At 36.1% G+C, this 14,374-nt stretch overlaps 1 protein-coding gene across 1 annotated transcript in view; it reads left to right on the top strand.

The window, feature by feature from the left end:
- AQR (aquarius intron-binding spliceosomal factor) overlaps positions 1-9,736 on the top strand; it is a 48,412-nt gene extending 38,676 nt beyond the window's left edge. The window contains exons 30-35 of the mRNA XM_057377239.1: positions 534-705; positions 2,846-3,016; positions 3,756-3,841; positions 4,609-4,783; positions 6,085-6,198; positions 9,256-9,736. Coding sequence (XP_057233222.1) covers positions 534-705; positions 2,846-3,016; positions 3,756-3,841; positions 4,609-4,783; positions 6,085-6,198; positions 9,256-9,498 — 961 coding nt within the window. The 3' untranslated portion in view covers positions 9,499-9,736. The remainder of the gene's footprint in view (positions 1-533; positions 706-2,845; positions 3,017-3,755; positions 3,842-4,608; positions 4,784-6,084; positions 6,199-9,255) is intronic.
- Positions 9,737-14,374: the final 4,638 nt, after the last annotated feature.

Below are 14,374 nucleotides of genomic sequence, written 5' to 3'. Positions count from 1 at the left end.
CTATAAATACCAGAGATCATTCAGAATTTGGTAGTTTTTGTTGGTTTCTGTTCATGTCTTGTGTTAATAATTGGCACTACACAAAACAAATAAGGAAATCAATTTCTTTTTGCTGTAGGACGCTTTACTACAGTCAATACAGAAAATACTTTTTTCCTTATTCCTTCTGTTTTGTGAAGAAATATTAATATTCCTTAAGTTTTGTTACCCATGAACATTTCCGCTAGAATTCTTGCAAAATTTGTACCTTGATCAAGTGGAACAGACAAAGTTGAGTGTGCCACGCTGATGTGTCTGAAGTTTTCTGTGAGAGAGAACAAAACAAAATCACAACCTAAAAATAATATTGCTGGATAGATYGTTCAAGTATGTTCATTTATATCAGTACAGGCTGCCTAGCAAAATTATTCTTTTCACTGAGGACCTACAGAGGGTCTAATCTTGTATGTATCTGAACCATTTTGAATTTGAGTTCAAGAACCTGCTGTAACTAACTCACTCTTTGGGGTTTGTGTCTGTGTGGTTTTGAACAGTTTGTGTAACCTCTACAACTGGCGTTACAAGAACYTGGGTAACCTGCCTCACGTGCAGCTTCTGCCAGAGTTCAGGACAGCCAATGCTGGCTTTTTGTATGACTTCCAGCTTATAAATGTTGAAGACTTCAATGGTGTAGGAGAGTCTGAACCCAATCCTTATTTCTATCAGGTAAGGGAAATACTATGTGCGTAATTTATTAATGTCAATTTGGCTTATTAGATCTGCAGTGAAGACAGACTGTCAAAATACAGTAAACTGACATTTCAGTCATGTTCTCAATTAATTGAGTCATCTGTATGATTTTTTCCTCATTTTAATGGGCTTTGAATTTTGAAAATGAAAACATATTATGTTGGGGTTTTTGCTTAGTGAATGACTTTGATATCTATTTTCTCATTGTTATGGGAGGGATGAGACTTGGTTTAATTCATTACAAAATGTCGTTTTGACCTAAGACAAATTAAATTCCATTGTAATCCAGCTGTACTGCCATGGTAGTGAAATAAACACTGGAACTTCCCCGGAATATGAAGAATGGAGGTTTGCTGAGTAGCACACACTTCAACTTGAAGAGACACTGTGTTGATTTGATCTATTTTTAGGAATTCTAAAAGGCCCATTAAAAAAAAAAACAAAACAGTACTGCTACTAATATACCTAAAATATACAGAGACATTGAGGTTGAAGTAAATTGCTGAAAAACCTTGGAGTTTCTCAACTAAATTTTCAAACTGTCAACTAAATTTTGAAAATTAGCCATCCACAACAGCCTCTATCTATTTCTCTTATATTAGGAAAACATTTTACACTCGCAATGATTTCAGTCTTTTTATTTTTCTTGTTTTAAAAGCAGTGGAGAAACAAACTGTGGTGCCTAAAATACCAGACTTGGGCTTTGGAAAAATTAAAGCTGGATCAATATGCAAGTTAAGGAGTTTAATTAAAACATGGAATTAACAGCTTATATTTTCTTAATATTATGGAAAGCAAACTATATACTTTATGATGATAATATCCATGTTCATTTTTCCCTCTGAAGATCACTGAGACTTATGCTAATCTATGTTTTTAAAAAGGTATGAAATATATTCATAGGTTTTGCTTGTCATCCTCTCAATACTTTTTCAATACAAATTAGTGTGCTGTTAGAGAAGAAAGCAATAGTGAGTCATAATCCACTTTATGCCATGCCTGTTACTGAGGACAGAATTGTTTAAAGTTTCTTTCGATTTTGTTTTCGAAACTGTCACACACAGGTAGTAAGAAGTTGTCCAGTGGAGTACAAACAGCTGAAAGGAGGGTCTGATAATTGAGAGTGTGAGCAGTGCTTTAGACCACTCTTTGGCTAAAGAGGATTAAGGGCACACTTCCATTATACCASTACTTTAATGTGCAAACTCTTCTAATATTTCCTACCATTACTTGCTGCCATTTATCTTTGTGAATTTGGGCTTTTCTTTCTAGAGTTAGAGGGGATTAAAATTTGTAGAATAGCTTTCCACCCACAGGTGTTTGATTTGCCTGGCAACTGCATTTTCCAAGTAATGCAGAGCCCACTTAGTACGAAAAAATAAATGAGGCTGGTATGTCCAGCCTATTCAAGCATACGCCAAGTGGGGATAAAATTCCTTGTATAAATAGAGCAGGAGTAAATGTCAGCATTTGAGAACAACTTTTTAACCTGAAAGATAATTTTTGTTGACAGAAAATGGGTTTAAACAGGCTATGAATAACTTCAGTCTGTAAACAGAACAAAGCTTCATGTAGCCATGAGAGTGGTACTTTGGGACAGACTTACAAAGTAATGACAGACAGAGAAAGTTACAATATACAAAATAACAGCTGATAATTTGTAATTGAATAGTATGGCCTGCAGTGGAAATAACTGCACTTATAATCCAGATGTCTGTCTCCTAATTAATACTTGAAAGGACTTTATTTATTCTAATTCTTTCTTTCAGTTTACTGTAGAGTGAGTCATTGCAGCTTTTTGGGGTGACTATTTGGTACTCTTGAGTAAATATTGCAAAGTTTCAATCAATGCCTGACAATAATATTGATGTAGATATTTTCAGTAGTTAACTGAAAAGGAGTCAGAATGAAGATAATAAACCTATTTCTGGTTTTTCTATTCTTTCAAAATGTCTTTTGTGAAGTGAGCAAAGAATCATCAGATCTAACATTTTTCTCAGCACTAAAATATTGTTCTAAATACATGACAATATCACAGGTGTTATTCTTTCTAACCTTAAAAGTTGAGTAACACTTTTTGTCTTTTCCTGTCTTTTTGTCTCATTTTAAACCTTAGAATCTTGGCGAAGCAGAGTATGTTGTGGCAGTCTTCATGTATATGTGCCTGCTTGGTTATCCTGCAGACAGGATAAGTATCCTGACAACATATAATGGACAGAAGCACCTGATCCGTGATGTCATTAATCAGCGATGTGGAAATAATCCACTGATTGGACGGCCAAACAAGGTGACTTTGGAAATATATCAGTCATTGGAGTAGTTCTGGTTTCTGTGTTTTTAAATTGCCATATTTTTTTAAATCAGGCTAATTTAAGCTATACTTAAAGAGCAATCTGTGGAAGTATTCCCTATTTAACTACATATTTATGAATCTGCATTCTGTGGAATTGCATAAATTAGTGCCCTTGTGTTTGCATGATAATTTAACAGAATGAATTTGGTGAAGGTGAAAAGGCTATAGGCTATGTGGGACAGAATAATTCTTTTTTTGTCATTTATTTTGTCCTCAATAAAAACATCAATCCTCAAAATCTCATCTTTGGAAAGATCCACCCAGAGTGGAAATTATTTGATAGAATGCATGATCAGAAATCTGAAGAAACAAATAAAGAATATAGTTGTGTATTTCTGATGCTAATTCTGCTGGTTAAAACCGAATTACAAAGCTAATGGCTTTCCATAATCTTTTGGTATTAGCATCCTACAGCTAACTGTCTGAACTTAAAAAAAAAAAAAGTAAAAGAAACAGTATCCAGTCAAACAAAAGCTCCTCCCATCATTTTCCAGAAAAAAAACCCAGGCTTTTTGTTAGACACCAACTAGACCTGTTAATTAATTTTCTTTTCTCTTTGTGTGTACACCAATCCCAGMCCAAAGTTGATGTTAAAATTTTGATGTCATGCCATTTCAATTGAAATGACAAAGATTAACCTGTGGGGTTTTTTTGTTATTTTTTACTTCTCTAGGTAACAACTGTGGACAGATTTCAAGGTCAACAAAACGATTATATTCTCCTTTCCTTAGTGCGTACCAAAGCTGTAGGCCACCTTAGGTAAGAATGTCTTGTAGTGCTGTAGAAGTGCTTGTACTCTGTATCAGATATAGAAATGTTTATAATACATTATAGAAAAGTGTTCTGTTATTTGAGTATGTAGCATGAAGTTCAATGCTATGTATATGATGTACGTACTTCCTTTTATAACTGTCTGGTACTCTCTTCACGGCCACTTTATCCTTTTGTGATRGCTCTTACCCTTTAATTAGTTTGTATTATTGCAGATAGGCTGAACTTGGTTTCACCCTAGTAGAATGATACAACTGTAATATTTGTTGAGCAAATGCAGGCTTAAATTTTCTCATAGATCCTTCCCTGTACATGAGATTTTTATTTATTTTGTATCAGAAGTGTTTGATCATTGCATAAGTTCGATTATTATGTGTGATTATAAATGTTTGCACTTTTGATTTGGGATGTGATGGAGGAAGACTTGTCTCATGTTAGGTAGATAGATGAGTTATCAAATTTGTCTTTACTCATTCAGGTGCAGAAATACTACTAGGATGTTTACTCTTTATTTCTGAGGTGTAGGAAAATAGTAGAGGGTGGTTTGTCATGGTGTTACTGGTACAGTGAACCAATGTATTTCTGGTTCTATATAATGGTACTAGGATTTGATAGTTATTGAAACAATATGTAGGGGGAAAATATAAAGACAAGATAGTGTTTTGGGAGATTATTTTGTATTTCCTGTAATGAAATTAATTGCAAAAGTGTCATCACTGAAAAAAAACATGATTSGTTGATTTTGTTTTCYAAAGGGATGTCCGACGATTAGTTGTTGCCATGTCAAGAGCCAGACTTGGACTTTATATCTTTGCAAGGGTGTCACTATTTCAGAACTGTTTTGAACTAACTCCAGCTTTCAGCCAACTCACAGCTCGACCACTTCACCTTCATATCGTTCCCACAGAATGTTTTCCAACAACAAGACAGGTAGGAACAGCTGCACTGGATTTTGGTATCTGTAATGGGTGTTTGTTTCGGCTCACTTTTTTTAGAGTGGGCTATAAGAGGTGGAACTGTTTCCTTTGCTAAACTGGTGCATCTGCTTCTTGGCATTGGACCAGGAATCCCAGGGAAATGATGGAATCATCATCCCTGGAAGTATTTTAAAAAATACGTGGATGTGCCACTTGAGGGTATAATTTAATGGTGAACTCAACAGTGCCACTTGGTTGGATTTTGTAGATCTTAGAGGTCTTTTCTAACCTTAACAATTCTAGGATTTTACAAATAACTCCTTAGAGTTATCTTTTATCATCATACACACCAGCTGGCTTTAACTGATGTTTCCACAAAACTTAATTATCAGTATAACTGTTGTGCTTACTTTTTCCTGAGTTCTGCCTGTGTACATGATGCAATATTTTTCTGCTGTGATCAAGAGATAAATTTTTAGTGTGTACATATTTTTGGTCTTGCTGTGAATCAAAATGATGTTATTTCTCAAAACTACATAAGGCTACCCATTTCTCATTTAAAGAGGTAAGGTTACATGTAACTGAGTAATTCAGGATTGCAAATTATTTTTTTTTCTCTTTTAATTGGTTCCAATATCCAAGAGTTTTACTGCTGAGTGAGCTAGGTTCATAAGTACAAAAACCTAATTTTTAATACTGCACTAGACCTTTAGRGAAAGGTTTGTGTTGAGAATCCATGTGCAGGCACACAGAGCTGGATGCTGAATGAAGAAACAAAGGAGCATATCTGCTCTGCTTTCTGAAGCTTTGAGAAGGGATGYCTGCAGGCACCCAAAATTCAGTTACAGATCTGTCCCTGCTCTTAAATRCTCTTGCCAAGTTTGGGAGGGAGCCCTTTCAGTTGAAGCTTTCAGATCAACTATGCAACAAGACTGCAACAAGCATGGTTAGTGAGTGTGAGCAARGAGCTGGGCTGCGGTGGGCAAGTAGGCTAAATTCTAATCTCATAATAAAYTGTTTGTGCCCTTAATATGTTAAATTACTGAATTCCAAAATGTACTTCATGGAGTAAGAATCAGAACCCAGCCTCTCCTTTTGAAATTTTTTCTTTGGGCTGCAGTATCATGATTAATCCAGTTACCCAAAATGTAAGACCTTTGCTTCCTAACTCTCCAAAGAATGCACTTCGCTTTTTATTTTGAAAAGCATTGCTTAATTTCTTGGGGCTTATGACTTCTAATATARATAAATAACCTTTGAATAATGGTTGTTTTGCTTTGTTTGCTCAATGTCAATTTTTTTCCCCTTACTTAGAATGGAGAAAGACCAGCTCACCAAATACATGTTATTAAGAACATGCCTCARATGGCTAACTTTGTGTACAATATGTATATGCACATGATACAGAGTACACGCCACCATCAACAGGTAAGAACCTTCTAACTTYTGGAGTGCATGTAAAATAAAATAACTTCATAGTAAATGGCATGAGAAGCTGTTGAGATTTGAGTCTGTTCCTGTTATGTTTAAAATTCAAGAAGTGTTTGTGACTGAGAATCAGAACATTGAGATCTTGTAAAATGTTGCAGTAGCAAAAGCTGTATCTTCTAGTGATTTGAGCCCAAATTTAAGGCCCCAGACCTATCAGCAATTGATGGGAAATGCTAGACATGGCTCTGTCTGGGCCAAAAAYACTGTTCATTAATGCCAAAGAACTAGCTTGTCCAGTATTAATTTGAAGGAAACTTGTGTTATGTTTCAGGTAAGTATGGGATTTCAGTTYGTGGGATTATAATACCACTGCATGATGCAGTAATGTTTTCTAATAGAAAGTTCAGATATGTCTTAAAACCATTTAAACCCTGTCAAATCATCCTATTATCCAGGCTGGTTTGCAGCTGTAATGTTTTTTTGTTCTGGAGCAATATTGTTCAGCACTAATTCAGCACCAAGCAAAATTGCATAGGGTTGGAAGCAGTTGTAGACACTTTTGTACCTAGATTTGCCRGTGTTTAATCTTTGAAGCAGAATTCAGAACCCAGGATAAACCCTTTGCAGTCTTAGGAAACTGAATGAGGCATTATGGTAGTTTAGGTAGTATACTGAACAGAGAGCTGCTCTTACTCAGCATACTTGGATCTGTAAAGCCTAGAGGTAGTTAAACCAAAAGCGAGTGGTCTTTAATGCCACCCTGAACTGCATCAGCTTTCACTCCATGTCTGGGGTCTGTCATATTTATATTAACTGTAACTTATTCTTTTATGGTACTCTGAAGTTCCCTTACTGGTTTTTGCTCTTCTGAAGGATTTCCAAAAGTGGACAAAGTTGATGTAAAAGGACAGTGCTCACTCAGTATTAGCTGGCTGTGGGAAGAGAATGTGAGCCTCAGTCTGTCCTTGAACAGATAGTCTAAGGCACTATCTGTGAGATCTAGGTTCTGTTCTTCATTGCAAGGATGTCTCTGTCGCATCCTCTTCCTTTTTTCTTCTGCTTCCATGTTTCATCTAATATGGAACAGTGTAATGAGTGGAGATCAGAATCCAACACTACTTCTTTAACTGAATGTCAGACTTCACATAGAAAATTTATTTTTCACTGCAGTTCTTCCCAGTGACTCAGGGATTTTATTTTTATTTCTGAGAGCAAGCATCAGCCAAATTTGAAACATTTTGTTACCCAGAAAAAGCCTTTGCAAGGCTGTCCTGACAGACAGGATACTTTCTCACTGTTTTGGAGAAATGCTGTAATTATCTGTGTGCTATAAAGAAAAGATGATATAGAAAGAGGGCACTACTAGAATTTCTTCTTACTGTAATTTTTAGTAGTAGTGAAGGAAGCTCACACTTTTTTTAGAAACCCAGTCCTATAAGCACATGACAATACTTGCTTTGAAGCCATTTTGTCTAATGTAGTTGGAGATCTGTCAACCATGCAAAATGTTTCATGGTGAAGACATAGTAGATTGTGCAGTTGGCCACATTTAGGTATAAATGAATAGCCCTGTCAAAGGAGAGAAGTGTATATATATCCTGAAAAGCAGATGGCAGCATGTAMATTTTACCAAAAACTGTTTCCTTGACACCCTAATCAAATATGGACCCGAACCTTCTGCTGATACCTGTTATTCTTTTTGGCATCCTGATCTTCTCCATTGGTAGCTAAAATTAGTTACGAAACTGCTGATTTCCTACTGTGACAATGAATCACGTTCTCCTTGCAGGAGAAGCAAAGAAGTGAACTACTGAAAAAAAAAGCAAAGTGGGCATTGAATTTCTTTTATTCTATTTAGTATAACATCCTATTTTTCATTTTCTTTTACACTRGTCTTTACAGTACTCATAAAGCACAACATGCATCTAACTGGATCACAGAAGTCTTGAGTTTGTCTCGTGCATTAAGAATGTAATTTTGTAATGAAAAGATCTCTGGTTTGTAAATACACTTTCCTGTGCACAAAGGGATTATAGAGACCAATCTGATAACTTCAAAGTCTATAGAAAATGTTTTTCGTATCTCTTTTGGTAATCATAATTGATTCATAGATTTGCCTATGCACATTTGTAATATTAGTGTTGTCTAATTGAAGGTAAGACTTCACTGTAATTAAACATCTCATTTGCCATGTGAATCAAAGTTGCCTTTTGAGCAAAACAAAACTGAACAATCATCAAGTTTTTCAAGATTGCATTTCATTAAAATGATCCCGCATATTTTAAAGAAATATCCATCACGTCATTAAATAATATCAGGCTGCAAGAAGTATGAGTGTTTCTGTACAGCCTGGAATTGTATAGCATTCATCCATACTCTTCAACTCAACGCATTCCTGGTATTCTTTTTTCCAGTTGTGTCATTTGGCTACCATTCCTGCTTATAATGTTTTGCACGCTGCTTTTTTTGTTGCAAGCAGAACATTTGGAATATGCTAATTTGCTTTTTCAGAAGTATTACGTGAACACAGACATTGTTATACCTGTTAGTGAGACTTGCATTGTTCTGCATTTACAGCTGTGCATGAAACTTGTCTAAGTACAGATAACATTCACGTATTTTAAAGGACTTGCAAGGGAAAATTATGATATGAGTTTTTGAAGACAAGCTTGTTACAGGCCTCAAAAAGCAAGTTAAACACATCCAGGAGTTTGAAATGAAAACATGAGATTTGGGTAGAAATATGCATATTGCTCCTAGTAGGGATTTACTATAAACCTATTACTTGTCTTGACTGTTTGGGATAATGAAATGTGTTTGCTATCCTTGAATTGGAAGTCCYGAGTTTTTCAGGAAAGATGTATCTAAGATGACCACTGTGTTACATTGTTCTGATTTTTTTTATATAGGAATGAAGAGCTTAAAAATCATTAAGGCTTCTAAATTTTAAGTCTTTGTTGTTAACTTGTTCTCTAATGCAAAGTTCTAAATATAAGGTGAACAGTTCCAGCTAAAATGTAAAAACTTAAAATCCTTCCTTTTTTAATCATCCAGCATTTACTGCCCCCACCTGCCATGATTGAAGAGCCAGAACCAGCTCAAACTGAAGAGACTGAAGTAGAAAGTGAAGGTCAGGGCATGCAGGAAGATGCAGAAGAAAATGAAGTAGTGGAAGACATGATGAAGGAAGGAGAATTGAATGTGGATGAAGTGGATGAACATCGAAAAATGCCAGAACACCCTGGAAGAGACAGTGATAGTGGAGACAGTGAACCTGAGAATGAGACTGAAAAGTGATTGATGGAATCCTTGTCCTTAATGCATTTTGGAAAATTGACGGAAAAGAGCAGTTAGAAGAATAATCGCCATTTTTACATTGGCTTTCATTGAATGGTTGCCTGYGTAATGTGGCCAGTTTGATGTATTTTTCACTGAATACTTTGTGGACAAGATGTCTGGCAAACATTCTATGAGTTCTTGTCACTATTGYTCTTTCCTTTTTATAAGTTGTTCAGTAAAGATGCTTTTTATACCAGTTTGGAGTATTTGACCCTTAATTCAGTCACCCATAAACCTCACTAAGTACATTCAATATTGGTCAGACATGCTTTATAGTTTCCTTAGTATTTTGCCATGGAGAATTTCCTTTGGAGAGCTGYGCTTGTATACACTGAGATGGCATAGGCTGAAGTTTATTAGGATACTTGATTGATTTTAAGTCTGAGAAACGTGAATTGTCATGGGACTTTGAAGTGTTCAGAAGCTTTATTGAAACCTTAGTGGGTTCTTAGGATTTCAAAGGCCTAGGTAATGTAGCAGTTTCTCATCGTTGACTTCTGATGCTGTTTTTAATGTTTTATTCTTTGCAGAAGTAAGGATACATCTTTTCAACAGCACTGAATTCTAAATTTGAATTCTAAATTCTTCTTTGCTTGAAGAAGACATAGTAATTGCCCAGGCTAAAGCCACACGAGGAAGAAAAGTGAAAGTAGTTCCCTGAAGTCAGGATATGCAAAACATACAGTAGTGATATTGATGACATAATGGTTGAGTGGGGCTTTTTAAGGTAACTTCTGAGTGTACACATTTCATAAAGTGGTCAGAGAAAGGATTTTTCCCTGATTCATTATGAATTCTTGCCATCTTAGCAAATTAGTCAGTGTTTTAATGAGACTTGGGAATTTCCAAGTAGATTTTCAAACACAGCAATTGCCTTAGGAACACATTATTTTGCTGGCAGAGGGAAAGTTCTTGGATTTCAAGTTGTGAAGCTGCCAGATGGACTTGCTAGAATGACTAGAGAATAATTAACTTCCAAGCTTTTTTAACAGCATTGAATTTTTTTGTTTTTCTTAGTATTTTTAAAGTATAATACAGAAAAAATATAATATCAAGTTAAATATATGCCAAGCTCTGTGAAGTGCATCTATTGCATACAAAYCTGTCCATGCTGGGATCTCATCTGCTCCCCCCTCATCCCCCAAAATGGTTGTCTCCACATCAGTTAGAGGGGAGCTCMGGAGCAGCAAGTCTTAAGTACTTGCCTTCAGTGTTCTCATATGTTTTTCCTTTGCTGAAATGGTGTTTCCTCAAACAGGAAACTAACTATTTTTGCAGAATTTGTGTTCTATCCTTCCGTGTTTTGATTTAAGGGAGTGCACTGTGTATTACTGAATTGCCTGCCTTGGAAGAAKGAATTGTGTTGAATATTTGGATATTAAGTTTCCTGCAGTAACAATTATATGTTCATGCAGAACTGAATAATACTCAGCCTTCAGGCTACAAGCAGCTAGCTCAGCTGAGAGTTGTCATCTTTGTTTTCCAGCTGATTTTCTATAAATMCTGAGTCTGACAATCATTTACTTGCTTTAGTAATTTAGGAATTTGAAAAGAATTCTCAAGTTGGTTTTGTTTTTTTCTAAAATGGATAATTTACCTGACAGAGATTCAATCAATAATTGGGAGAGAATGACGCTTAACAAGCACCTGAAGCTGCAGGCAAGGGCTGCAGACACCTTTCTGATTTGTTCAGTTTGCACAAATAAACAAAGACGTTGTTTAAATAGCATTTAAAAATTATCTTCCATTATGGCAAAGAGTTATTATAGCATGAAAACCTAGTGAACAAAATTAAAATAATTCTGAACGCAAGATGCTCTAAGGGTATGAACTGGAGGAAAGTAGAGAAAATTTGATTATTTTATTGTTCCAAAGCTGTGTAATAAGAAATCCATTAAGGACATTTGAATGCAACTAAAAAACTATYAGTGGTTTTTCTTTATGTTTATTTAGCCAACTCTTACATGAATTGCCTCATTTTTCTCTTACACTGAACCTGTAAAATAACTTACTTTCTACTTTTCAGACTTATTTAGCAGCTAGTTTAGAAATGGCTCAACCCCTGGATGCTGATGTAGTTCTAATGTAAAAACGATACTGTGAGGCAATATCCTGTTCATTTCTGTAATAGCCAGAAAAAGAAAGGTAAAGAGCAATTTACTTTGGGTTCTGTCGTCCATATATAGCTGAGATAATGCTATATAAATACAGGCCATTTCCCRTCTGTGACTGAAATAATGCAGTAAGTGCAGGTTTTGGTATTGTCAAAGCAAATGTCTTGGTAACACTCAGCATGGTTTGCATTTGCTTTGGTCTGTATGGACTTGGAAAGGGCTTGGCAAAGGTGGTGGGTGTAAGCCAGGTCTCATATGCTCAGGAACAATTTTGCCAAGAGGAAACAAAGGGACAAGCTAGAGGTCACAATAAAGAGTTTACATTTATCCATACAATATCTATAATCTATAATACATAATAAACTTCTAAAGATACAGCTGTTACCTTTTGCTAACCTACACTGTATTTGCTTTGGTCATGGATAGCAAGAACTGCTCTGTGTGTTCCTATAAGGTAGGACCTAACTTTCTTTGGAGAGGAAGCAAGCACTGGCAGTTTCCCTTCCCTCTTGGAATGGATCTTGCCATTTCTTCAGATGTAAAAGGCTATGGATCCCCAAGAAAAGTATTCTCAMGAGGAGTAGAAGTCAAGTTGTTTTTAACATAATGGCTTTGGTGACAGGAGAAAAGAGACCAGTTTTTTGAAATTGCTGAATCCTTTTAAAAGGAGACCTAAAGGTGGTGATGATCACATGCTGGATAAACATAGTGACATACAATTCTATTGAAAGTAAGAAGGTAACACTTGAAATCCTGTAGCAAGCAGGCAAAAGTGAATGTCCTGGTCAACAAATGAATCATAGCCCACTGCAGTCAAGAAGCTATGAGTGCTGTTAAGATACATGACAGCATCGTTTCCCTTGCCAGACATGGTGATCCTCTCAGGAGAGACAGTTGGGAATGAATGCATTTGTGGGAGTTTGGGAGGCTGTTTTTATGGCCCTTAGTGCTTCCTTTGTGGTTTCTCCAGTGTAGTTCCTTTACAATTCTTTTTGTCAGGGTATTGGTTGCTTAGGTACCTGTCAGAAAAAGSCCAATAACAGTGTAATATTCATATGCTATAATATTTTCAAAGAATGCTGTTTCCATTGCAAATTGGAAAAGAAAGTTCTTGAAAGGCTTTCAGCTAAGTGTCCTCTGTAAGTCCATGTGTTTTCCTAAGTTCTGGGAGGTATCTAAAAAAATTACAATATTCAAACTTCCGTAAGTTGCAAACATGAGCATCTACAAAATTGCTATGTTGAAGAGAATAAAGGAGAGAAACAATATTTGCAATTACTCCCTCTCAGTTTCTAAATAGTAGTATTTCAAACTAAGCACTACTACAGTAATGAGAAAGTGATTTTTTTTCCCCCCCACTCTTACAGTAGGTAACAAGGACAGATCATCTCTATGGTCTTTGCTCTGGCAGGGCTTTGGCTTAATCTATCCAATATGAAGGATAACATAATATGTTGCTATTAAGAAGATAGCATTTAACTTCCATAATGATTTTCACTCACCTTGAAAAAGGAGAAAGGAGAAGGACATTTGAATCAAGTAATAGCTTTAATTAAACATAATACAGAGTAGTCTGTTGCTGTAATGCTGCATCTGGAAAACAAGATTCAAAAAGAAGCTGAAGAAGGGTTGTGTCAGCTCTAGGTATGAAACTTTCCAGAGTTTAGTTGTTATCTTTCTGCTTCAGAAACACTATCAGAGCAGGGTATTTTTCTGTACATGTTTTGAGAAAATGTAGACCGAAACAAAAAGTTGAACCAGGTGCTGACATCTGTAGATGTCAGTGAAAAAATKATATACAATAACAGTGCATGTTTGCCTAATCAAACATTAGAAATTTTGTGATTCCAGAGAAGAGCATAAGAGAAGAAAGGTGGATTGCCAAATAAGGGTCAGGAATACATCAGTCCTGGCACCATTTGCAAGAGATAAAAAAGAAGCCGCGCTTATTGCATTTATCAAGTGTGAATTCCTAAATTGCTGCAACCCCCTGTAAGAGAAGCCCTGCTACGCATCTAGAGACGCTTCAGCATCCTGCTGTGCTGGTCTGACATCTCTTGTGTGTCAAGAGCACTTATTTTTAGATGGGACAGTCGTTAGGGACAGAACGTATCTTAACTACTGTAAAAGAAGAAAAGAAGTAGTTCAGGGGCAGCAGAAGTGGGAGGGAGAAGCTCAGTACAGAGGCAAAAAGATTCTGTTTCTGACCACAAGCCACAGCAGTTTAGGCTTGCCCTATTTTTTCAGAGTGATTTTTGGCAGCAGCAGTCATGTCCTATTGGGCAATACCCTGTTTTCTAAAATGAGACCATGTTTTGCAAGCTGAGTCAGAGAGGGGAGGAATCGACCCATCGAAAATCCTCCTCTGCTCAGGACACATACAAGAACATTGAAACAGGACTAACTGGGTTGAAGAAAAGCCCAGCTGTGGAAAGGTTGTCTTGCTGTCTGTCACTGATAACCTCTGGAAATATCATCAGAGTAAAATAAAAAAAAACTGCTGTATTGTAACATATGCAATGTAAAGTATGATCTAAGTTTGAAGGCAAGTCATGCAAATCCAAATATTGCCTCTCTATAGCTCTGAATCAAACCTTATGATGACTACATTTAAGATAAGAGATAATGGTTTTGCACATGAGAAAGTGAAAGCTATTCTTTTATGGATTAAAATATTTACTGAAATCAAATTGTCTATTAACAGATTTACACTTTCATAC

The sequence above is a fragment of the Malurus melanocephalus genome, unplaced genomic scaffold (assembly GCF_030028575.1).
Source record: "Malurus melanocephalus ecotype Western Australia unplaced genomic scaffold, MMel_1.1 scaffold_308, whole genome shotgun sequence".
Taxonomy (NCBI): Eukaryota; Metazoa; Chordata; class Aves; order Passeriformes; family Maluridae; genus Malurus; species Malurus melanocephalus.
The sequence above is the reverse complement of the archived record's forward strand: the minus strand, read 5'-3'. Positions and strand labels throughout refer to the sequence as shown.